This window comes from Heterocephalus glaber, unplaced genomic scaffold (genome assembly GCF_053883595.1).
Source record: "Heterocephalus glaber isolate CG9 unplaced genomic scaffold, H.glaber_assembly_v1.0 deba00001744, whole genome shotgun sequence".
Classification (NCBI taxonomy): Eukaryota; Metazoa; Chordata; class Mammalia; order Rodentia; family Bathyergidae; genus Heterocephalus; species Heterocephalus glaber.
Window position 1 is genome coordinate 3714158 of NW_028258450.1, and position 26779 is coordinate 3740936.

General features: G+C 43.7%; 1 protein-coding gene and 1 long non-coding RNA gene across 4 annotated transcripts in view; both read left to right on the forward strand.

Annotated features, from left to right (window-relative positions):
- Positions 1-26779, forward strand: part of Sae1 (SUMO1 activating enzyme subunit 1) — a 71304-nt gene that overhangs the window by 28811 nt on the left and 15714 nt on the right. For all 3 annotated transcript variants that reach the window (XM_013066350.3, XM_004867075.4, XM_004867074.4), the window contains exon 6: positions 3129-3234. In XM_013066350.3, the coding sequence (XP_012921804.1) occupies positions 3129-3234 (106 nt within the window). The remainder of the gene's footprint in view (positions 1-3128; positions 3235-26779) is intronic.
- On the forward strand, positions 3241-25928 carry LOC147821353 (uncharacterized). The gene is made up of 2 exons (XR_015447169.1): positions 3241-21091; positions 21704-25928. It is a non-coding gene; the product is annotated as an uncharacterized LOC147821353 (long non-coding RNA).

Consider the following 26779-nt stretch of genomic DNA (forward strand, 5'->3'; position numbering starts at 1 on the left):
GCCTAGGGCTGAGGAGCAAATGTTTTTGGTGGGGAAGGGTCAGTGGGCATCCTCAGGTAGAAACCCTTTCAGAGGTGGGAAGAAAAGGGGAGGTAGCTGGGGGTAGGTGGGACATAGACCTCCCAAGGGGTGTGAGAGCTCCCAATTTGACTACATAGTGAGATCTTGTCTCAAAAAAAACAAAACACATCAAAAAATTTACAGTGTTACCATAGTTTTTAATTTATCTCTGGGTGGGGTGAGGGAGAAGAAAAGAAGAAAGACCTGCATCCTCCAAAGGATGCAGATGCCGTCATAGTTAAGAATTTGAAAAAAAAAAAAGAATTTGAAAAGTAGTTGTGGGTTGTACTAAGAATTGTTTTATTTGAATTATTTGAGGATAAGATCCCAACACAGTGCCCCACCTAATACCCCCAAATATTTTAGTCTCTTTTCTCAAGCAGGGTGTTCTCTGTAAACACAAACTAGCCATCACAAGAGAAATCAGATTTATACATCACTGCCTTTTTTTTTTTTTCGGTACCAGGGAATGAACTTTGGTCCTTGCGCTTGGGCAGCAGGCGGTGACCACTGAGCTAAATCCCTGGCTCCACATCACTGCCTTTTAATTGTCAGGTCTTACAATTTTTTTACCAGTTGTTCTAGTAAGTTTTACCAGTTCTAGTAAGATCCTTAACGGTGCCAGGATCCAGTTGATGATCATGAATACATCTGGATTTTCATGACACCTTTGGAAATTACAAGCTGATCATTTTAAAAATCTCTTTTAGTTTATCTGATATTTTCTTGCGATTTGATGCCAGTTATACATCTGTGGCAAGACTATATGGGAATTCATTCTTCCCATTGCATCCTGTGATCTGGCACATGGTTGTTGGTAATGTTAACATCTATTGTTTAAGGTGTCTGCCAGACTTCACATGTGAGGGCCGAGGATTTAGCTCAGTGGTTGTTGTGCCTGCCTCACAAGCTCAAGGTCCCAAGTTTGATCCCTGGTACCAAAAAAAAAATTGTTACTCCTTCTGCCCCCTGCCTTGCAGACTTCGCATTTGAGGTTACTCTTGGCCTTATGTGAATAACATGTATTTTGTGGAGAGGCACTTGACCATGTTAATATCTCATTCCTCATCAAACTTCTAGCTAATTTAGTTAATTGTAGGTCTGCAGACTAATGGATTCCAGTTTATTTAAGATGTTGTTTTATTTATTAGATCGCATTTTTTTATTGTTAAACTGTCCCAGATTTGAGCTGGGTTTTTTTGGTACTGGGGATCGAACTCAGGACCTTGTGGTTGCCAGGCAGGTGTGGTGGCACTGAGCTAAACCCCTGGCCCAGTGAGAGCTTCTTTAAGCTGGCTCCTGTTTGCTCTTGACTTCTGGGAGCACTTCCTTACTTTCTAGCAATAAGGTGTTCCAGGCTCCTCTTATTACCCCCACCCCCACCCCCCCTGCTTTGGATCAGCCATTTCTCTAAGGAGAAATGTTTCTGGGAGTGGGGAGTGGTGATTAGAAACCATGATGTGGAAGTGAAGTGTGCTTGTGTTACTAGGGTATCATTGCTTTTGGGCAGACACAGCTAGTTAGTATTGGGGTGTGTGTGTGTGTGTGTGTGTGTGTGTGTGTGTGTATGTATATATATACACACACAATATATATACACACTCACATATACACATTCATTTATGTATCCATGAATATTAAAAAGGAGTTCACATTGTTATCTCCCAGTTTAGGATTCCTTCTCCTCGCAAATTCTCTTCTGCAGTCAACCCAGCTCCCAAAATTCTCAATAAATACCACTTGTTGCATCAAGCCTCGAGTGTAGTCAGTCTCCCGTTGCTGCCCTGGGGAATGGCTCCCTCGCCTTACTGTGCTCTAATCCTCTGGCCAGGCCACCCAACTCCTGTGGGCACTCTGGCTTTGCTTTGTCCTTTCCAGCAAATGGCTGGGTGGTGGTGTTTTCCCCGCAATTGGGTTTGGACTGAATTATTCATGATAAGGAAGAGCCATGTGCCTTGTATTGGTTACTTTCTAATGTTTGGAGGTAATAAATAATACCTGTTTATTATAGAAAATTAGAAAAATTGTTCATATATATATTTATATTGTTTGTGGGGTTTTTTTGGTTTGGCTTTTTTTTTTTGGTACTGGGGATCGAACTCGGGTCCTTGGACTTGCAAGTCAGGCAGCTGAACCACTGAGCTAAATCCTCAGCCCTATATTGTTTGTTTTTGAAACAAGATCTCACTATGAAGTTCAGGGTAGCTTTGAACTCACTATGTAGCCCAGGCTGCCCTTGAACTTGAAGCAATCCTCCTGTCTCACCCTCCCATGTGCTGGGATTACAGGCATGCACCACCATGTCTGGCCCTGTTTATATTTTAAAATAAAACACATCATTACATTTTTTAGGATAATTTCATTTGGGGCTAAGGAGTTATAGAGCATTTGCAGACTGGGGTTCAACCCCCAACACCAAAGATAACTTGATTTAGCGTTATAAGTTTCAGCCAGACTTCCTGCTACCCCAGGGCTTTTGCAAATGCTATTGTTTCCATAGCCTTTTCTATAGATTTTGTCCCATACTGATTATTGTTTTTCTTACCATTATTGTCATTCATCATCAAACCATTCTTCTGAGAAACATTTAATTTTTAGTTGGTTTTTATTTAATATTATAAAAAATATTTTATTGAATATCTTTAGATGCACATTGTTGCGTCTCACTAGTACAAGTATTTGTGCAGTGTGCATACAGCTAGAATTAAGGGAGTGGAGTGGAGCGCCATGTTGAGGAGCTTGGTCCTCCCTCAGTGCAGGTTGCATGTCTGTCACAGGGTCCTTCCTCATACACGAGGGGCCCACAGCAAGTGCTCGGCAAGCATTTCTTTGATTGAGTGGGCCTCCGCTTCTCTTAATGATCAGTAAAGTTTGAATAATGGAATTTCTTGGGGCTGGGGATTGAGCTCAGTGGTTTCGCCGGCTGCTGCGCAAGTGCAAGGACCTGAGTTCGATCCTTGGTACCAAAAAAATTTTAAAAAATGGAATTTCTGAGATGAAAAAGTTGCTGCTTTGTGGTTTAAAGTCAACACATTTCATCCCTGAGCATTTCTGCCTTTGTTCAACAGAAGGTGGTTTTCTGCCCTGTCAAAGAGGCGCTGGAGGTGAACTGGAGCAGTGAGAAAGCAAAGGCCACTCTGAAGCGCACAACCTCCGATTACTTTCTCCTGCAAGGTGAGCCTGGTCAAGCTCTGCAGGGTGGGCTTTCGACGCACATTGCTGCACATGTGGTGCTTGCTCTGAGTCGAGTCCCTCTCCAGCTGGTTCTTAGTTGGCCCCCCTAAACAGTTGAGTCTGAATAAATGGGGATGGAGCTCAGCATTGAACTCTGCTTTCTGGTGTCCGCTAGAGTTGAACCTTAGAGAAATAGTATCACAAACCCAGCAACTTCTCATCACTGCTTTTCTTTCTTTATAATTCTTCCTTGGCCTCAAAACTAGCATCAGTCTCCCTTCCCAGTCAGAAAACTGCAGAGATGTTTGTGTCTTACCCCCTCCCCCATCGCTATTAATGAGCTACTTTTCAGTCCATCCTTGCTGGTTCTTGGGGAGATATTAGCGAAGTATTGATTGGCTTGTCAATGTTCTTCCTACCAATGTGCCTGGTACTTCTAATTTTTAAAGTATTGTTTAAAATAATTGAAAATATGGAATGATAAACACAAGTTATAGCCGGGGATTTAGCTCAGTGGCACCACACCTGTCTCTCAAGTGTAGGGTCCTGAGTTTGATCCCTGGATCAAAAGAAACACAAGTTATATGTAGTTCAGGCTCGCCTAGGTGATCCTCCTGCCTCAGCTTCTTGAGTGCTGAGATTACAGGCATGTACCACCCCGCCCAGGCCACTCTCCATATTTTAAAAAATTTCCCTCTCCTCTCCCCATCTCCCTCTCCCTCCCCCCCCTTCCCCCCTCTTCCCCCCTCTCTCCCCCTCTCTTCCCCTCTCCTTTTTTGAGACCAAGGTAACCTTAAACTCTTTTTTTTTTTTGGTACCGGAATTGAACTTGCAGAACCGCTGAGCTAAATCCCCAGCCCAACCTTGAACTCTTGATTCTCCACCTCAACCTGGGACTATTTGTGCGTGCCACCACACCTCTCTAACGCTCCCTTTTTTTTTTGGTACCAGGGATCAAACTCGGGTCCTTGCACTTGCGAGGCAGGCAGCAGAACCACTGAGCTAAATCCCTGGCCCTCTAACTCTCCCTATTTTTAAGCAAGGAAACTAAGGGATAGATTAAGGTTACTACTGTTCCCAAGGTTATACAGCAAGTGGGTGTAAAAATATTTTTAATGAGTTTAAAAATAAGTTGTACTTACTGTAGAACATACCAGAAAAGCACAAAGAAGGAAAAGTATTACCTTGACATTTTTGTGTTTTTATGTTTTTTTATGTTACAGTACATGTAGCACAATATTTATACAGGATACTGGAGTCCCTCAGCCACCTACCCCAGCCCTGTCTGTCCACTCCAAGACCTAGGGGAATCTGCGTCTCTGTATAACTTAACTCATTCAAAGATAAAAATAGAGATGTAGCTTTTATTTAGAAAGCCTGAAAAGTATCATTTGATTGCATTTGGACAATTTCCAGCCTCCTTTGCCCTGCGCTAAATAGAACTGTATCCCCATCTTCTTACTTCCTATGCAGATGCCAAGAGAGTCCCTGCTCTGGGCTCCATTTCCAGCAACACACACACCCCCGCCACGAGAGAATACACCAGGCATAGTGGTGCACAACTATAGTCCAGCACTCTAGAAGGGTGAGGCAGGAGAATCACAAGTTTGACCTCCGCCTGGGCAACATAGGGACTTACTGAGATCCAGTCTCAAAAAAGGAGGAAGGTGCTACCTGCCTCACAAGTGCAAGGTCCTGAGTTCGATCCCCGGCCCCCCCAAAAAAGGAGGAAGGGTACTGGGTGATGTAACTCCCTTTATTCAATCCCTAGTACTGCCAGAAAAGGAGGGGGCAGAGAAAGACATATATGACATCCTTAATAACTAGTAAAACGATCAAACTAGGTTATAAGTTTATTCTTTTCTGTGCACAAAGCTTTTCCAGTACTAGTTAATTGTGTCTACAAGATGAGTTAGGGAGCATCTGAGAGGATGAACCGTATTCTAAAGCCCTGGATATCTTCATTTGAATAGAAATAATTAAATGTGTTAAGCAGGAAATGAGTTAGGCATGTAGCTAGGGCAGGCCAGTGGGGCCTGGTGTGTAAGGAAGTTCCACCTGGGGTCAGAGCAGCAGCCTGTGCAGTCTGGGGTTCACTGACCACAGTGCCTGGACCATGTAGCAGAAGGGAGTTGTTCAGACCCTGGCACATTGGAAGCCCTCAGGAAACAGCAGCCCCTAACCTGCAAAGGCATGACATGAGCATCTCTAAATAATGTTTTTGAAAGAAGGGACCTGGTACTTGAGTTAACATAATCCAGCGAGTCTCAACTGGGGCTATTTGGCTGTGTCTGCACAGGGAGACATTTTAGCATCTAGTGGGTAGAGGCCAGGGATGTTGGAAAATACCCCACACTGTTGGGCAGCTCCCATGACAAAAAGCTCAGGAGGCTGAGCCAGGAGGATTGCAAATTTGAGGCCAGCCTGGACTACATAGTGAGACCCTGTCTCAAAAACAAAGGCAGTAGTGCTCAGATTGAGAGGCCTGATTTAACCCTCTGCAGTTGCCATATTATTTTTTCATCCAGCTCAACTTTGCAGCACCCTCCTGAGGTAGGTGTGATAGAAATGATTCCCGTTTGTTTTCTTGAATTGAGGAAATGAGAGGCACAGATTGTAAATGGCAAAGGAGGGAGGACTTAAGTAACCCAGTTGTTTGAAGTCTGATTAACCAACTTGTAAGGACTGAAGTAAGGAGAGCACACAGGGCCATTCCTAGTGATCCACATGTACATACCGCATTGAATCTTTGCAGCATTGGTGTGAGATAGTGATACACCTCATTTATAGATGTCTTCGAAGGCTCAAGCTCATGAAGACCCAGATACCGTGGCTGTCCCTGCTTTCAGCAAAGCCACTGAGCTAAGAATGCAAAACCAGTACCTTAGGACAATAGGGGACAAGTGCAGATTTATTGGCCATGCTGCTAACGATCACACCAGCAGAAGCTACCAGGGGCTGAAGGAGGAAGCAGTACCACTGTAACATGACCCATGTGGCAGGCAGTGATGTGTGGATGTTCAGAACAGGAGCTTTGGGATTAAAACAGATCTGGCTTCCAGTCCTGGCTCTGCCATTACATTATATTGTATTGTGTGTATATGTATATATTTTTTATTTGTTTGTTTGTTTGTTTGAGACAGGGTCTTGCTATGTAGTTCAGACTGGCCTTGAACTCAGTATGTATGTAGTTCAGGCTGGCCTTGAACCCCCAGCGATCCTCCTGCCTCAGTCTCCTGAGTGCAGGGATTACATGCCATTTTAAAAATTATTTGTTTGCAGCCAGGCATGGTGGCACAGGCCTGTAATCCCAGCACTTGGGAGGCTGAGGCAGGAGGATTGCTGGGAGTTCGAGGCCAGCCTGAACTACATAGTGAGACCTTGTCTCAAAAAACAAACTTGTGGGCCGGGGATTTAGCTCAGTGGTTCTGCCCTCTGCCTTGCAAGTGCAAGGTCCTGAGTTCAATCTCCAGTACCCCGCCCCCCCCAAAAAAAAACTTGTTTGCTTGTTTATTTGCAGTGCTAGGGAATCTAACCCAGGGCCTTAGTATGGTAGGCAAGTGTTCTACCAGTGAGCTACACCCACAGCTTCCCCTTTTTTTTGTTGTTTTTTTTGTTTTTGGTACCGGGGATCAAACTTGGGTCCTTGCGCCTGGTGAAACCACTGAGCTACATCCCCTGCCCACGCCTTTTTTTTTTTTAAAGATGATTGCTCTTGAGCCATTGGCTTAAATTCCCCTGGGCCTTAGCATCTGTCTGAAGATGACACCATTAGCAAGACTTGTCTCAGAGGGCTTTTGTGTGGCTTGGATGATGGACAAAGAAAATACCTAGCATAGAACAAGCCTTAAAGGATAGTATGGACTGAGGTGCTTCTGTTGGCATGTATATTTGCAACTACATAATAGAAGTTTGGGGATTGACTCAGTTTACCCTTAATTTCATCCTTCAGCAGGTGTTATGGCAACAATAGTGTTGGATTTTAATTTTCTCCCTGTGACACTGTTGGAAAACATATCCCATATGTTTTCAGTCTCTTGTCCAAATGGTTCTTGTAGTTCCAAGTTCCAAGGTGTTAGATACGGTGATTAAATGTTTTGCTTTATTTTGTTTTTTTGAGACAGTGTCTTGCTTGCTGTACAGTTCATGTTGGCCTTGAACTCAGTATGTAGCTCAGGCTAGTCTTGAACTCAGAGATCCTCCTGCCTCAGCCTTCCAAGTGCTGGGAACCTGTGTGCCACCATGCCCAGCTTAAAATTATTGGTTATAGGGTTTTTGTTTTTGTTTTTGTTTTTGTTTTGTACCAGGGCTGGAACTTGGGTCCTTGCAGTTGTGGGGCAGGTGGCAGAACCACTGAGGTAAATCCCCAGCCCTGTTATAGAAATTTTTTGACTTTTAACCTTTCTATATTTTATTTATTTATTTATTTATTTATTATTATTTTTTTGGTACTGGGGATTGAACTCAGGTCCTTGGGCTTGCGAGGCAGGCACTGGAACCACTGAGCTAAATCCCCAGCCCTCTCTATTTTAAGTATATAATAGTAGTCTTAGTTTTGTGGGGGGTTTTTTTTGTTTTGAGACTGAGTTCTCACTCTGCAGTTCAGGCTGTCCTCAAACTTATTGATCCTTTTGCCTTAGTCTCCATTGGTGTTGGGATTATAGGCATGTGCCATCATGCCCAGCTGTCCTTTTTTTTAAAAATTACAGAATATTGAAGGAAGCTTACCAGGTATCATCCATGCCAAGAATGGCAAATATGTGCTTCCCATGCTTCCTTCCATCCCTCATCTCTGACAGAGCTAAAGGCACCCTCACACAGCACATCTAACACACCCTGCCACTCTCCTGTAGCCTCAGAACCCTTTGAACAGTACTGCCTGCAGACCTTCTCAGAGATGGTATGGAAAATGAACCCACTCCTCAGTTCCTATTAGGCTCTTTTTATGGTACAAATAGGCATGGAAGGGAAGTGACTCTCTTTGGTTGTACAAGTTTGTGGTACCTTAAATTAAAATCCATCTTCTGGGCCAGGGATTTAGCTCAGTGGTTCCGCCGCCTGACTCACAAGTGCAAGGACCTGAGTTTGATCCCTGGTACCAAAAAAAAGAAAAGAAACTTGGAACAGACCCATCTTCTGACTTCCAGGTTCTAGTTCTCTTATACCACACACAAGGCCCTTCCTGTTTCAGAGAGCCAGGTTAGCCTTTCTTGGGCCTATCTTTGGCAGCAGATGACAAGCCGTAAACTTTATTGTTTGCTGCCATCTGCATGTTCCTGATGACTTTTCCCCTCCAGGTCTTTCTGAGTTCTTAATGTCTTTCCAAAGGTGCTGCAACTGGAACTGCAAAGAGTGCTCCAAATGCAGTGAGCACCAGGGCCCAGCTTGCTGTCTGCTGCCCAGTGCATTCCTGCTTGGCTCCTTGGGTGGCCCCTGCATTATAGCTTGCAGGAGTAGAGGGGACTGACACTCTCATCTCTATTGGGCCAGCAGCTTAGAACCTGCAGCTTGGAGATACTAAGCTGACTCTCTGCCAGGTATATTACCATATGTTTACAGAAATACTTCTTTTGATTTTTCTGCTGGACTCATATAATTGAGAGGTTCTTATATAATATGAGCTTATTACTTTTATCTATGAGAACATAGCAATATCTGTGTGTGAAGCTACCTTCTGCCAAATGTACTTACTATTAACTATCTGTGATCTTGGGCAAATTGACTTACCTTTTTGGAATTTTGTTTACACCACTATAAATGGTGAGATTAAGTTAACTGGGCAGTCTCTATAAAGTCTGCATTCTAAGCAGTCAGTGAATACAATGAAATATAAATTCTTTGTATGTCTTTCTGCATTTTTATTTTTATGCTTTAGACAACATTATTGAGATATGATTTATCTAGGTATCTTAGTCACTTCCTCTCATTGCTGATAATACCAGACACCCAAAGTTAAAGGAGGAAAAGGTTTATTTCGGCTCACAGTTTGCAGAGGTTTCAGTCCATAATTGGCTGGCTCAAGGCAGAGTGGCATGGCAGAGGGGCATCACACTCAAACAAACCAGTTCATGATCACTGGGCGTGGTGCCACATGACTGTAATCCCAGGACTTGTGAGGCTGAGGCAGGGGGATTGCTGTGAGTTAGAGGCCAGCCCGGGCTACATAGTGAGACTCTGTGAAGAAAGACAGAGAAAAAGAGTTAGCACATCAGAAATTTACATAATTAAGGGGCGGGGATTTAGCTCAGTGGTGCCACTGCCTGACTCACAAGCACAAGGTCCTGAGTTCGATCCCCAGTACCAAAAAAAAAAAATCTACAATTAAAATTTTGCCGGGGATTTAGCTCAGTGGTTCTGGCGCCTGCCTTGTAAGCACAAGGTCTGGAGTTCTATCCCTGGTACCAAAAAAAAAAGAAATTTACATAATTAAAATATGTCCATAATGCTGCTGTTATAAAATAAATCTTGATAACTTTCTGGCTTCAGAATGGGGAGTAGCATTGGGGAATATCTGAACTGAGTGGTAAGCTTTGTAGGCAGTATTGTCTTCATGTTTGTGACACCTAAGAATGGTTGTGTGTATTGAATGCTGCTTGCTGCATTACGTGGCACTGTGATAAGCAGCTGACACATTCTTCCTTCTTTTTTTTGGTACCAGAGATCAAACTTGGGTCCTTCCACTTGCAAGGCAGGCGATGGAACCACTGGGCTAAATCCCCGGCCCCATTCTTCCTTCTTCTCGTGATAACCTTTGAAGTGTAGTTGTTACCCCATTTTCCTATAAGGTGGCCAAGATTGCATGTGTTGTGATTGCTCCATCATATACTCAGCTTTATAGGCAAAGCCAGAATTTAGGCCAGTAAGTCTGTTGGACCTGTGCCTTACCTGTATAATGTACATATCTAAACTAAGGATTTTGTTAAATTTCAAATCAGGAGCTCTGCATGTTAGGCAAAAAAGATCCCTACTGCACTGCAGAAAACTGGTTCAAAGATTATATGAAACCTGGGATGGGCATGTAGCTCAGTGATAGAGTACTTGCTTAGCATGCCCTGGGTTCAGTCTCCAACACTCCAAAAAAGACATCTGAATACTTTCCTGTGAAATACTTGAATTTTTTTATTGTACCGAGGATTGAACTCAGAACCTTGGGCTTTCAAGGCAGGTGTGGTGCCACTGAGCTAAATCCCTGGCCCCTTGAATGTTATTTTTGTTAGAAAAGTATCATGGGAAAAAAATTTTAAAGAATTCACAAAGGTACAAAAGGTTTTACTTACTCAACTCTCATTTTCCCTGCTTTCAAATTTTTTCCTCTTCTGTTAAGAATTTTTTTCCCCCGGTACCCGGGATCAAACTCAGGACCTTGCGCTTGTCAGACAGGCATGATGCCACTGAGCTACATTCCTGGCCCTAAGAATTTCTTAATTATCTATCTGAAAATGATTAACATTTGTAATTGTGTGTGAGTTTGTGTGTATGTATGTGTGTGTAATCAGACTGCTAAATGCTTGTTGGCATTTTTTAAAAAAATACTCTATGGATCTAGTTTTCTCTTTTATTTTATTTTATTTTAATTTTTTTGGTACCAGGATCTAACTCAGGTCCTTGTGCTTGCAAGGCAGGCTCAGTGCTGCTGAGCTAAATCCCCAGCCTTGGCATTTTTAATCTTAATGACATGAATAATATGGAAAGATTTTAGAGCATATGTCGGAGTCACTTTATCTTGTTGACTGAATAATGTGCTAATCCTTTGACTGTGCCAACATCTATGACCAGTCTGGTCCTGATAGGCATATAAGTTGTTTGCAGTTTTCCCAATCCTTGGAATTATCCCCTAAGATCATTTCTGGGACTGACATATGTGATTTTGATGATACCTTAATGATGCCCTAGAGTAACCTGATGTTTGCCCCATGAAGATAAGGTGTGAGGGTGAGGTGCACACCTGAAAATAAAGAATGTGATTTTGTTTCACCACAACCTAATTGAGCACCTAGTAGATGTTCAGTAAATGCATTTGTTTCAAGAAGTGGCTGTTTATTGCTTGTCTGGTCATTTGTCCTACTGGGAGAGCAGCTTGCCCACTGTATCCCCACAAAGCACTCTTGCTGCCTGCTCCTTGGATACCCTCCATACTTTTGGGTCTAGAGTCTTTGTGACCCTGGCCTGCTACTCACAGGTAGACATTTCTTGCTGCTCCATTCACAATTCAGCCTCTGGTGCAGCAGCTGCTCTTATCTGTGAGCACGTGCCCCTGTGCTTGCTGTGTTTGGGTCTTGAGTGTTTTTCCAGTTTACTTAATAAGATAGTGGTCAGATTGAATGCTTCCTGCTGCATTTTTCCACTATCTTAAGAGTTGGCCTTGCCATCTCTGAGCAAAAGGGTCTCATCTTTTTATTATTCTCCTGTGGCATGTTGCAAAACATTAAGCGGAGCTGGTTTCCTGTGGCAAAAAGTTGACTTTGATTTGTTCTTTCTGAGGTTACTGTGAGTTTATCATAACAGGAGTGCTAAAAATAGCAGGTCTAGTATGGAAACACCATTTACTTACCAGTAAGAACAATAACATGCAGGTCTATCCCAGAGCAGGAAGAGATGGACTTGTTTGAAGATGAGAATTACAGTACTTAGAGAATCCTTGACAGTCTTAACTTTCTCAGTCTCTGTTCTGATGAATTATGGAAAAGTACCCAGGCCATTTTTGAGCCACAAACTGGAGCTGAAAATAATGTTAGACCAAACATTTTGTGAGCACCTGCTGTTTGCTATATCCCACTGCTAACCATCATCAGAGGGAAAATAATATGTCTCCTTGCCAATGGAAAAGACAAATGTAAACTGTACTATGTCTTGTCAGGAGAACTGTTAACAGAGGGCTATAGAAAAAGCTATCATAAACGGAGTGTGGTGGCATATGCCTGTAATCCTAGCACTCGGGAGGCTGGGGCAGAAGGATCATCATGAGTTTGAGGCCATCCTGGGCTACATAGTGAGTTCAAGGCCATCCTGAACTGCAAAGTGAGACCCTATCTCCAAACAAACAAAAAAGCAATTTAGCTTGCCGTGGTAGTGCACACCTATAATCCTAGTACTTGGGAGACTAAGCAGGAGAATCAGCGAGTTCGAAGCCAGCCTGGGCTACATAGCAAGACCCCAGTGCCCCCCCCCCGCCAAGTTTATTGTGTTCTGTTTTTCAGTATGTCTGAATTACTCCATAATAATCAGAAACAAACTGTCACAGGAGCTCAGGAAACTGAGAGTCTGGCTATCTGGGGGAATCATACAGTCTCAAACAAGTACTGGCTAGGTGGTAAAGAAAGGTGAGAATTTGCAGGCCAAGAAGCAGCATATGCAATGAGCCAGCAGGACAAAGGCTAAGCCTCATTGAGGCTGAAGCATAGTGGAAACTAGCCAGTGGCTTCCCATCTCATAGGATATCAGAATCATCCAGAGGATATTTGAATCATTCAGATTTCCTCGCTCTAGCTTTACTCTGCTGAATCAAAATAGCTAAGGGTGAATACACCTCTTATGTTTTTCTTTTTTTTTTTTTTTTTGGTACCGGGGATCGAACTCGGGCCCTTGCGCTCGTGAAGCAGGTGCCAGAACCACTGAGCTAAATACTCGGCCCACCTCTTATATTTTTCCAAAGCTCTCAGGTTTCTGAAAGATAGCTCAGGCTGTTAGAAGAAACTGCTACCATAGTAAAAAAAGTCTCTATTATAGAGCAAAGCCTTGGTTTGGTCATTAATGTTTGTATTTAAATGTGAAGTGCTGCATTTCTGATGATGACATTGTACTGTGACAGGAACAAAAGTAACTCAGCTCTTAAATACATTTTGACAGAGTACCTGCAGACTAAAGAAGAAATAATACTGAACTATAGTGCCGCCCCACACGTACCAGGGATTGAACTCAAGACCTTGTGCTTGCTGGGCAAGCATGGCACCACTGAGCTACATCCCCAGCCCAGTAGTTGTATTTTTTGCAGTATTAGGAGTTCTGAAACTAAAATGCATTCTAGAATTGAGCACCGAGGTAAACATAGTGTGGATAACAAGAGCCAAGTTTTCTTATTGACAGGAAAGGATGTTCCTGTGGATGTGGAAGATGGAAAAGGGTAGAAGGAACCCTATGATGGTGGATTGGAATTAAAAGTTACCAAGATGAACTCATGGTTTTTAAAAATGGAGATAAAGAAATAGATGTTTGTTTACATGCATTCACATTTTATGTTTATACCCCCTAGATTTGTTTATTAACAGAGTTTAAAGGCAGTGACATCCTGGAGGCAATCAGCACATTCATATCCAGGTTGGGGTCGTTAATATCTTCCTTCACTAAATAGAGGTGAAGCTCCTTGGAGAAATGGCTGATTCTAGAGCTTAGGTAGGAAAGTTATAGGTAAGCTTGGAATATCTTGCTAGGCCAGAAAGTAAGGAAGTACTTTAAGAATGATGGGGTAGGGAAAAAAAAGGAATGATGGGGAGGACTGGGTATATAGCTCAGTGGTAGGTGGAGTTCAGGCCTAGCATGCACAAGGCCCTGGGTCCCATAACCAGTAACACACACACATACTAACAATGCTGGGAACATGTCAAAAGAACAAGAATAATAACCAATAAATGATTTTTTGTTGGTTTGTTTGTTTTGGTATCGGGGATTGAACTCAGGACCTTGTGCTTGCGAGGCAGGCGCAGTGCCACTGAGCTAAATCCTCAGCCCAATAACCAATAAATGTAGAAGGAATGATCAAGATAAATAATCTATGTTTATCACCATAATAAAAATTGTTTCAAATAAGAATCATTAAGCTAGGTGTGGTGGACGTACGTGTAGTCCCAGCTAGTCTGGAGGCTGAGATAGGAGAACTACTTGAACCCCAGAGTTCAGAGCTATCCTGGGCTACATAGCAAGACCCTATCTGAAAAAAAGAAAAGAAAAAAGCCTTTACCCAGTGTTAGCCTGGCTGTAGTACTAGCACTTGGGAGGCTGAGGCAGGAGAATCACTGAGCCTGGGAATTCAAGACCCCATCTCAGGGCCGGGGTTTGGCTCAGTGGTTCCGCTGCCTGCCTAAAGCGCAGGGTCCTGAGTTTGATCCCCAGTACCAAAAAAAAAACACCCCATCTCAAAAGAGAATCATCTTTGGATGCTAAAACTACCGTAATGAGGGAAGGTTTGCTGTGAAACAGGATGTCTTCTAATTCCTTTTTTTTGTTTGTTTTTTTGTACCAGTGATTGAACTCAGGACCTCATACTTGTGAGGCAGGTGCGATGCCACTGAGCTAAACCCCCAGCCCCATCTAATACTTTTAATTATAAAGACATGGACAGGTCCAAGGATGTAGTTCAGTGGCACAGTGGCTGCCTGGCAAGTGCAAGGTCCTGAGTTCAATCCCCAGTATGGGGGGAAAAAAAGACATGGACAACTCAGGGTGTAGCTCAGTGGTAGAGTGCTTGGTCTAGTATGCATTGCAAAGAGAAACATGGGAGAACTATGGCAGTTTGTTTATAACTCAGCACAATGATCAAAATTCACAATCCAGAAATAGGACAGACACATCCCATGCCTCCTGATATAATGAATTGACACAATATTCTTGTTTTAGTTAGTTTTTGTTTGTTTTTTGGCATTGTTGAGGATTGACTCTTATGCATGGTAGGCAAGTTCTTTCCTACTGAGCTACACCCTTACAATTTTGCTTTGGAATTCCTATCTAGAATTTGGTTTTTGTCTCCTGATCCAAGGGAATATAAGACAAATTCAAATTGAGGAATAGTTTAAAAAATAAATGGCCACTGCTTTTCAAAAGTGCCGTGAAGGACTTAAGGAATTATTCCACATAAAAGGAAAATAGGCATAACTTTTTTTTTTTTTTGAAACAGGGTCTCACTATGTAGTTCAGTATGTAACTCAGGCTGGCCTCACACTTGCAGCAATTCTCCTGTCTCAGCCTCCCAAGTGCTGGGATTACTGGGGGATGCATGGTAGGGTGCAAAGTGTGGTCTACTAGGTGAGTCGCTTCACCATGCTGAGCTTCCTTGGGTGGGGTGGATTAAAGATGAGGTTTGAGGATCTGGGTGTGGAGCTGGGCAAAATACTGCTTAGAGTCAGAATGTGAGTTTAGAAAAACTGTGTTCCACGCTGAGCTGTTGTTTTTGTTCTGACTCATTTGCCACTGTCTGGCAGTGTGTTGAATTCAGGAATGTGATCAACAGCCCTTGACACATTGCTTAGAGGCAGGAGTTCATCCTAGACCCGGGCCTTCTGCTCAGAGGATTCCCCCAGAGGGCTGCTATACTGCAGTGGCTTAGCCATGTGCCAGCCTCCTAATGGTCTCTGCCTTCATACCTCTTCCTTGTAGTCTATTTTCTTTACTCATCCCCAGATGATCATCTAAAAATGAAGTCCTCCCTTCATTCTCTTTTGTCTTCAGGGTACAATTCAGACTCCAGACAGGTACCCCCAACTGGGCCCACTGATTTATGGTTCTCCTTTCAACTTCCTTTTGTTCTCCTTGAATCCTACACTGGTGCCCTAATTGAACCAGTCTGCCTTCCTGCCCTTTCTTTTCCTTGAGATTAAATCTGGGACTTCAAACATACATGCTAGTAAGTAGTACTAAGTACTCTACCACTGAGGTACATCCCCAGTCTGTTTTTTGAGACAGTCTCAATAAGTTGCCTTGGCTGGCCTTGGAATTGTGAAAGTCCTTCCTGCCTTAGCCTCCCAAGTAGATGGGATTTTCAGCATGCACTACCATGCCGGGTTTGAACTACCTTTCTGAACTCCAAACTCCTGTAACCCCATGCTTTCTGTCCCTGCATTTCTGTACATATTTCTCTTCCTTCTACCTGTGTCTTTAGCCCTTGCTTATCCTTATTGCTCAGTGCTGATGGTAAGTCCAGGAATCTTAACTGCTCATGTTTCCTCTCTAATCCCATGCTACCCTCTGCACCCTGTACAGGCTGGCCATGGCTGACTGTGTCTCCACTGTCCAGCACAGGCCTGACGCAAAGCAGGAGCTTGGAAAATATGAGTGGGTTGATTGCTCTGGGGGGGCCTGTCCCAAATTTATAGAATCTGGCTGGTTCTTAACCTGTGGCTTCATTAGTTTTTTAAAGCTCATGTAAAACCATCTAGATTATGGGTGTCCAACCTTTCAGCTTGCCTAGACTACACTGAATAAAGAGGAATTATCTTGGACAGCATATAAAATACATAATATATTTGATGTATGCAAGTGACAAATTTTTTGTATTTGACTTATTATTTTACAAAATAATACAATGAAACCCACATTTTGTAAGAAAATTTACGTATCTGCTATATAACAACAAACGCCTGTCTTACAGGCAGGCACATGTGTAGGTCAGTTAAAATGTTGTTATCAGTAATCAGGTTACCAAGCACAGGGAAGGTGTGATATATTGGGATGTTGATTCCATGACTATAGGGAGTGGGGAGGCAGGGTTTGCCCTGCACTGTGCCTTTCCCCATACCTACACAGTCTACACTCAATCATCACGCAGTTGATTCATGAAAAATATTGCTGAAAAATCACTTAATAGTGTTAGCAGTTTATGATTTGTTTGTTTTTTGAGAGTCTCGCTGTACAGTTCAGATTGGCCTTGAACCCACTGTCTAGCCCAGGCTGGCCTTGAACTCAGGGTGATCCTCCTGCCTCAGCCTCCCAAGTGCTGGGATTACAAGCAGTTTATTATTTTGTGGGGCTACGTTACTAGCTGTTCAGATTGGACATACCTGATCTAGATGGTATAATTTTCATGATTGGCCTTCGGCCTTTTCCCCACTGTGCCACAAGAGAGAAAATGCCTCTAAACCTCCCATTACAGCTTCAGGACTGTGTTTCACCTGTCCAAATGGTTGAGGAACACTGTCGTTGTCTTTTAGCTACCCACAACCAGGGGTTTGCTACCAACCAGAAATATCTAGAGCTACCAGGTCGGCAGGGCCCTCTTAGGGAATTAGTGACTTTTCTAGGCAGGTAAGTTTGGTGTTCACAAGGGCTTTTTTCCTGTAGGAACTTCTTCATGACCTAAGCTCAAAACCTTCAGGGGCCGAGGATTTAGCTCGGTAGTGCCGCACCTGCCTCACAAATGCAAGGTCCTGAGTTCGATCCCCGGTATGGGGGTGGTGGTGGGGATGATGACCAAAAAAACCTTGAGATCGCCCTCATGTGGATTAATTCCTTCCCATCAGTGCTGTATACCCCTGACCTCCTAGCCTTCATCCTTCACAGCCACTGCTTTCTCCCATCAAGATGTTGGTGACTATGGTAATCTTTCATTCTCATGATTGTGTATTCGAGAGCCTTAGAAATAGTTTTATCTTCTCCTTTTTTAATTTGTAAAAATATGACATTTTCTTAGGAAAATATTTTGATATCTCAAGAAACTATCATTTCTTGTGTATTCTCCTGTAACTTCCTAGTATTTTACACCTCATTCTGCATCACTGCCTGAATTCTTTTGTATCATTCGTTATTAATGGGCACTTATAGTTTTCTTTCTCCTTCCTATTAGAAGATAAATTTAGAAAATTTAATTTCCTTTATTCTTCAATCTCCTCCCAATTATGCCCTTAAACACCCAGTTTTGATTCGATTTTATTTTATTTTTTGGTACCAGGGATTGAACTCTGGACCTTAACACTTGGGCAGCAGGCAGTGGAACCATTGAGCTAAATCCCTGGCCCCTTGATTTTTATTTATTTATTTATTTATTTATTTATTTATTTTATTTTTGGTGCCGGGGATTGAACTCTGGTCCTTGCGCTTGTGCAGCAGGCAGCAGAAACCACTGAGCTAAATCCCTGGCCCTTGATTTAATTTTTAAATGACTGTCTCTAAATCCCATCTTTTCTTCTTCTTTTTCTTTTTTTTTTTTTTTTTTGTACTGGAATCAAACTCAGGACCTTGCTCTTGGAAGGCAGGCGCAGTGCCACTAAGCTAAATGCCCGGCCCTCCATCTTGAGTTTTGGGATCAGTCCTCTTCAGAAGAAATTTCTTAGATTTTAGAACTTATAACCTTTGCCATCTAAGCTATGAGTGGCTATCAGTATTTGGGTATGATGTTCCCCAGGGGGTTTTTGGTGTCCCACAATGACAAGAACTGCTGCAGAGGAGACAGACACAGGGAAATGGTTTCCGATAATGGGGCAGCAGCTGCCTGCTTGTTGATTTGCTGCTGTCATGACCACAAATGTTTAAAAATAATTTGTAAGGAGAAAGAAAAAAGTAGTGGTTGGTGTTTTTGTGTGTGTGTGTGTGTACGTGTGTGTGTGTACATGCCACTGCCTTTATTAGCGGCAGACAGTGCAGAGACCACAGTCATTGAGAAAGGAAGAAGGCACTGCTGTGCAGAGAGGAGAGGTGAGGGCAAGGGCAGAGATGACCCATGAACACAGTTTAGTGCTTTATACCCACCAGCAGCTACAGCCTGGTGAGAGGGCAGATGGATAGTCACCAGCTCCCTCAGTGTGAGAAACAATCCAACACAAGTCTCCTGGGAGGGTCGTAAGGACTATTGGAGGCCCGGTGCATACTGTGTGTTAGTGATTACTGATTATGTGCCCCATGATTGCATTAACTCTTCAGAGCACCCACAGAAGATCAGATCTTATCCCATTTTTGCTTGAAGAAATTGAGTCTTGAAGAGGCTGTCATTTGTCTAGGATCAACAGACCTAGAAAGCATTAGAGTCAAAACTTCAGCCAAAGCTCCTGTCCCCAGAGCCTGTGTTTAACTGTTACCCAACAAAGTGCTCAAACTTTAATTATTAGCATTACTAATACTGTTATTATGATCATTATTTTATCTGAACTCACAGGAACTCTGGGACAATTTATTTCACTTTTCGAGATGAGAAACTGAGACCTACCGGGATCAGATTACAATAATGGGCCACATTGTCAAGAACCTGCCTTGGCTTTTTCTTTGCATCTCCCAACCCCCGGCATCTGCCTGTGTTTAAGTGGCTACAGGCACCAAGGCCCAGCTGCAATTCTTGCTGAAAGCCTCACATCTTGTCTCTGTCAGACAACAGTCACGGGAATGTCCTGTGCCATCTTCCCTCTGCAGGAGAGGTTGGCAGAGAGCAGCAGATGCCTGGAATCAGGATCATGTGCCACTCAAGTGCTGAGCTGGAGAAAAGACCCTCTTTCCATGCTGCTTGTGACCAGGCTGGGTCGGTCTGAATGAGGAGGGCTCTGTCAGAATAGCTCTGTGACTAGAGGGTTCAGTTAGCAAGCTGATAGATGAAAGGCCATGTCAAAAGGGGCCATGGGAGTGTGTACTTGCCCTATACATGACTTGCCTCTGCATGCTCGATATTTGTAAGTTACAGTCATTTTGCAGTAGTTAGAATGTCCCTAGTAAAGATGAGAGTCAAAACCTAGTATAGTGGTTCATGCCTGTAATTCCAGCTACTCAGGAGGCTGAGGCAGGATGGTCACAAATTCAAGGTCAGCCTGGGCAACTTAGTGAGGCCCTGTCTCAAAAATAAAATAAGAAGGGCCAGGATTTGGCCCAGTGGTTCTGCTGCCTGCCCCGAAAGCGCAGAGTCCTGAGTTTGATCCCTGGTACCAAAAATAAATAAATAAATAAATAAATAAAATAAGAGTCAAGGAGCCAGGTGTGGTGGTGCTTGCCTGGAATCCCAGCACTTGGAAGGCTAAGGCAGGAAGATTTTGAGTTCAAGGCAAGTCTGGCTACATAACGAGTTCAAAGCTGGCCTGCATAGTAAAACCTTGGCTCCCCAAAAAAAGGGAGAAAGGAGATGAGGCAAGCTCAGAAATCATTAGATATTTTTTAGGGGAGGAATAGAAAATATTAAGCTGGGACTAGAATCTTAATGGGAGAGTTGACCCACTTTTGGCAGGTTCTGAGGTAAGGAATCCAAATTACTTAAAGTGATGATTTTTTTTTTTTTAGTTAAATGTCTTCTGTCTTGTCTCCATTCCCAGGGTAGTTATATAGAGATTAAGAGTGTGATGATTTTTTTTTTATTCAGCTGCACTGTGAGCCCCTTCTAAGCATTAGTTTTTCCAGTTGTGCAATGAGGAATGGTAGCGGTTGTACCTCCTCATTGTGTCCTATTTTACTTCCACATAGTAGAGCTTATTTTGAACACAACATATTAAGGATGAGTGTATTTTAATCTAATTGTTGCCTGAAAAGTCTCCAAATAGTCTGCCTAAACATAATCTTAGTAGCTAAGTAACTGTATTTTGTCAACTTATTTTTTTTTTTTTTTTTGTTTTGGTACCAGGGGTCAAACTCGGAACCTTGCGCTTGCGAGGCAGGCAGCAGAACCAACCACTGAGCTAAATCCCCGGCCCTGTCAAATTATTTCATATAACCATCTCTTATTGAATGTGAGATCACTTCCAAGTTTTCTGTGATTTGAGTAATGGCAGCAAACACGTATGCATGGTCCAGTCTATGGCCCAGGGCTGTGGCCTTTTCTAAAGGTCCTTACTTCCACAGATCCACATGGCTCACCTGCATGAGCATTCACTCTCCCCTCAGTTCTGGGTGAGGATCAGGTCCTTTGCTTTCTTGCTTGGGTAACCTCAGTCTTTAATTTGGTAGGCAAAAAGTGACATCTTATTTTGAGATCACTTCTGAGAATTAGCTCTCTCCTTTTCCCCATCAGCAGCTTTCATCTGGCTGCCTCAGAACTTCTTCAGAAGAGACTGAGATGCAGATGATGAGAGCAGGGCCTCTTCCTGCATGGAGGTCATCAATGAAGCCTCATTGGAGAGATGGAAGGGTGATGTGTTAGCTGACAGCAGAGAAGATACCTGAGATAGTCAACTTAGAGGGAGAAAAGGTTTGTTTTGGCTCAAAGTGTTGGACATTGCCATCCATGTTTGGTTGGTCCCACTGCTTTGGGGCGTGTTGTGAGACAGCACATCGTGGTGGGAGTTCATGGCTGAGGAAGATGGGCTCACCTAATAGATGGGAAGCGAAAGAAAGGAAGAGGTAGGGACAGGGGACCCACAGTCCCCTTCAAGAGTACACTCTTGGTAACATGAAGACCTCCCAGTACTGTCGTGCTGGGGATCTGCTCATGAGCTTTTGGAGTGAGTCTTCAGGGGAGGGCTCTCTGGAGAGAGATCTAAGTATCGTGTGTGGCCCTGGTGATATCAGGCTTCTGAACATGTCCTCTGCAGATTGTGAGAACTGGGCCTGGGGCTGTCTAGTCACTTGTGGGGCCTAGCACAGGGTTGAGATAGAGAGCAGGTGCTCAGGAAACGTTTGTAAAATGGATAAATTAATATACACATGCACAAACTTTTGTTCCTGGATTAAAGAGGAAAACTGGAAGTAAGATAAACAGAGGAAATAGGAGCTAAACTGAGAAGATGGCCAGTTGCTGTAGTGGTGAGGGGCTGAGAGAGACAATGTATGGAGGTTTCCATGATCCCTCTGCCTTCTGCAGCCCACCTGTCTCCACCTTTGAGCTTCAATCATGGTGGTCCCCCACCTTAGGCCCTCAGATGCAATGTTGAAAGTGAGACTTCCTTCTTACTTCCTTTTGAAGGCAAGTATGATGTACTTTTTTTCTTCCTAAACATTCTATGTTTACTATGTTTGTAAGGACTTGATAAGGAACAAGAACCATTCTGAGTATCTTGAAAACTATTCACTTAACGAAAGAGCAAGCCCAGTTTTGAGGATATTCCCCTGTCACTTTATTGTCAGCCATCCTACCTACTTTTCCTTCATTCCCCAGCCACAGAGACGTCCTGTGTAGCAGACCTATTAATGTGCCTGCTCAAGGTGAGCCCTGTGTCAAGTCGCCTTGTACCTGTGGCCTCTGCACCCTTAGATACAGAGAGGGCGCTGCAAGTTGAGCACCAGGAGATGGCACAGGCTGAGTCACTATGCTGTTTGTAGCTCATAATTGATGGCTTGGGGTGCAGCTCAGTGGGAGAGCACTTGCCCAGCACGTTCAAGGCCCTAGGTTCAGTCCCCAGCCCTGAAGAGGAAAAAAAAACCCAAAAAACCCCCTCACGGTCAAATCAGTAGTAATACTGTAAATGAGTGGTTAGAGCATGAGGTGGCTTACAATACCATGGTCACCCAGAGCAAGTGTTTTAGCTTTGCTAGGGGGGTGTGTGGACTGAGTTTGTGTATAACAGATGTAAGAGTAGAAATGTTCACCCTGCACCAGGCACTGTCCTAGGTGCTTTATACGGATACATTGATCTAACCCATAAATCCTATCAGCTAAGTGTTCTCAGTACCACCACCACTCCCTTTCTTGGGAATACTAAAGATTGAGCCCAGGGCCTTTGCAGAGAGCTACATTTTCAGCTGTTTTTTAAAAATTTTGATTCAGAGTTTTACAAAGTTGCCCAGGCAAAGCACAAACTTTAGACCCTCCTTCCTTAGCCTCTCAGAGTGCTGGGATTATAGGTGTGTGTTACCATGCCCAGCTAGGGATTCCCATTTTCTAGAGAAAGCTCAGGGATGTTGTCATTTGTATAAGGTCAATGTAAGTGGAAAAATAGGGACTCCAGCCCCAGGCAGGCTGGTTCCTCCAGAACTGTGCTCTTCCCTGGTGCGCTGAACCTGCCATCTTGAAAGCTTTCCAGGCCTGGAACAGCCCTTGCAGAGAGAAGGTTCATTGGTCCTAAAAGCAGCAGAGTGAACTAACCAAGGACACAGCATGTGGACTGCCAGGTGTTTGTGGGCTGGGAGCCCATAAGGACTGGGGTGGTTCTACCAGGGCAGGGAGCCTGGTTGCCTAGGGAAAGCAGCTTCATGCCAGGTAGTACTCTGTCAGAGCTCCTTCTCTAGTTGGCAGGTGTCTCTTGTGGGTTTTCAGTGGTCACCCTCATGAATTGCTCTAGGAGGGTAGAGCATCATTTTGCTCTCCCCTGCCCAGCCCAGGGCCTGGCCCAAAGTCGTCATTCAGTATGTATTTCCTAGGTGAACACTTGACTCTATGTCAGACCTAGAACTTTGCCTTGGAAAATAGCTTATTGCCTATGTGGATAACTGTGCTTTGCATTTTCCTGAAAATGTATGTTCCCTGAGAGGAGTGGATTTCCAGACTCCTCAGAGATCATGAGTCCTCACTAAGTGAGCTAGCTGGGGGAGGAGAGTACGTTAGGTTGGGGAAAGCCAGAAAGATTGGGGATCAAGTGTGTTTGGCCAGAAATGCTTCAGGCATCAAACAAAACGAGATTTTGATACATGTTCAGCTTCCCCCTTCAGTTAAACCATTTTTGGGAACAGCAATTGTATTGGGGGCTAATTTGTGACTCTAACTTTATTTTCTTCCTATTGAAATACTTGGGTTTCTTGGCTTTATTTTTGGTGACCTTAATGATTACATTAAATATAATTGGAATATTTGATTATTTTTATTTTGTGTGTTGGTAGGGATTAAGGCTCAGGCCTTGTGCATGCCATCTACCACTGACATCCCCAACCCCTAAAATTACAATATTTGAATGTAATAAATTTATAAAAAGAAACAGTGATTAGCCAGGTGTGGTGGCACATGCCTGTAATCCCAGCACTGGGGAGACTGAGTCAGGAGGATCACTGAGTTCAAGGCCAGCCTGGGCTACATAGTGAGTTCAGGGCCAGCAGCCTGAACTACAAAGGGAGACTCTGCCTCAAAACAAAATGGTGATTAATAAAATTGCTTTCCAGCTAGGCGTGGTAGTCTATGCCTCTAATCCCAGCACTCTGGGAGGCTGAGGCAGGAGGATTACAAGTTTAAGTCTAGTTTGGGCAATTTAGTGACTTCATATGAAGTTGTCTAAAAATGAACAACAAAGAAAAAGGGCCAGGTGTATAAGTCAGTAGTAGAGTTCTTGCCTAGCATGTGTGAGGAGGCCCTGGTTTCAATCCCTAGTGTTGAGAAAAATTGCTATTCAAAATCCTGTTGTAGCCAGGTGTGGTGGTACAGGCCTGTGATCCCAACACTTAGGGGGCTGAGGCAGGAGGATCACCAAGAGTTCCAGCCTGGACTCTATAGGGAGATCCTGTCTCAAAATAAACAAACAAAAAATCCTATTGTGGTACTAATTTGATATTCCGTATTTAGATTAAATGTGTGTATTAAGTAATTTTATGATAGTTTATTCACACAGTTTGTTGTTGTTGTTTTTGTTTTAATTTCGTTTTTTTCTCTTTTAAATACTTGGAATGGTGCTTGTTCTCTTGCGTTCAAAGTTTGCCTTTTCCATTACATGGGCAAGTCCGGAATTTAAGCAGAGACACCAACCCATCATCTCCAGCAGTGGATGTATCATCCCCCTGGACTTCAGCAGCCTGAGTTAATTAAAAGGTTCAGATGAAGTTAATCAAGTTTGGAACTCTAATTTTGTGCAGTGTTTTGATACAATTCAATGAGTCATCTTTTGCCAGAGCAGCTCTCCATCCCTGACTGTTTGATCTTAACAGAACAGGTTTATAATCTGTAAACTGGTGGGGAGGTGCTCTTCAGAAATGCAGTGTCAACAGCAGTGTGTATGCGTCTGGCTATTTGGGAGTGGTGGAAAACAGAACAAAGAGGAGAATTTAATAAGCAAGAACTTGTCAGGGGTGAGGGTCAGTCCTGAGGCTGCTGCCTTTCTAGAACATGGGTTTTTTTTCCTGCCCCCTCCGCCCCCTAACTGTAGTGCTGACATTTAAAAAAGAGTGAAAAGGGCAACTTCTGTTTGCTTTACTGAAATAAGTGGCCCAACTGACTGGTCTCCTTCCCAGTGGCCCTGAGAGCACTTCAGATGTGGTCAGTGAGGTATGTGGCTGGTGCCAGCCTGCCAGTCCTCAGCCAGGCAGCCTGCTGGTCCTCAGCCAGGCAGCCTGCACTGGAGCAGGCCAAGGGGCTGAAGAAGCAGGGGCCAGCTGCTTGGCTGCCTCCCCTGTTGCTCATGGTGCCCTCTAATTTCTTTATGCGACGAAACCGGTCTTGCTCTCTGAAGACTGATGGGCAAGGTTTGCCATGGCCTCTGCTTGCACTGCTCACTCTGAGCAACTAGTTTACAATGAATGGACCTGTTGTGAGAGTTCAGGGCCCATCCTGAAAATGCATCTTACAAAAATGTGGTCAAATAGAGGCCCTTCTTAGATGGTGACAGAGCCAGACTGCTTGGCTTCTGTGTTGCTGCACGGGCCTGCCATTTCCCCTGCATTGCCTTAGGTTAGGAAGCCAGATCTGAGTTTACATTTCCACTCTGCTACTTCTTAGCAATTACAGTGAACAGCTACTTAATGTTCTGAACTTCGATTCCTTTACCTGTAGAGTAGGTAGATAATGGTACTGACTGACCTCACCAGGTTATGATGAGAAGGGACTGAGTGCTTTTACATACATGTTTGGCATAGTGCTCGGCACATGGTGGCCACTCTGATACTGGGCTCTACTCCCAGAGCTGTATTTTCTAACCAAAAGATGAAAAGTTTGTGAGGGTTGAAAAAAATTACCTGTACTCTTGTGACAGTTGGTGTTTCTGTCCCAGTGACACAGAAATGAGAGGGGAAATCATGCAGGAGCTGCCAGCATAGTGTTTCTGCTACTGTTCCTCAGCCCAGCAATTTGAAAGCAAGTAGCCGGGCATATAACTCAGTGGTTCCAGTGCCTGCCTTGCAAGTGTAAGGTCCCACGTTTGATCCCCGGTACCAAAAAAAAAAAAAAGAAGAAAGCAAGTAGCCTCACTTGGTTATGCCAAGCCACTGGTCCTTGTGTTGTGTGGTACAAGCACCCTGCACTTGATATTGCCTCTGTCATCTGCTCAGGCAGCTCTGGTACCCATTCTCTTGCTGAGGTCATATTTCTCTGTCCTCTTGGAAGTCATTGACAGAAATAATCACTGAGATTCCACACAGATCACATGAAGCATCCTCTGCTTTGTCTGTACTAGCAGATTTCCAGATTTCATTGTTTTTGTGGGACATTATGGGAAAAGAGGCTTGCTCCAAAATGGAGCATCTGCCATTTCCAGTCTTTCTGCATTAACCCTCAGATGCTTGCTGGAGTGCATTTCCAATGTGATCCTTTTTTTTTTTGTTTTTTGTTTTGTGGTACCGGGGATCGAACTTGGGACCTTGTGCTTGCGAGGCAGGCGCCGGAACCACTGAGCTAAATCCCCAGCCCGGGAGTGCATTTCCTACAGATCGGGGTATCAGCCACATATCTATGAGTTAGAGATTAAGTTTAGGTGACGATAGATTGAGGTTAGCTAGCGTCCATATTGTCCAATTTGAGTTGTTTACCAAGTGTTCAGGTAGCATGAGGGCTCCAGAAGTTGTATCCCTAAAACAGAGTAAGATTCCCAGACAGCAAACAGGATTCAGAATGAACAGTTATCTTGGAGCATTGGGGATGGAGAACCCTACACTGGACATGAGAAAGTTACCAGGGAAATTATAGACCTGGGGCTTTTCTCCATCATTGGCACTGAGGAACATGTGTCCCAGTAACAGGTTGTGGCTTCTTTTACTCACTCTGTGGTTTGCCATAGACAGCCACACGTGCTTCTTGAGGTCTCTGGCG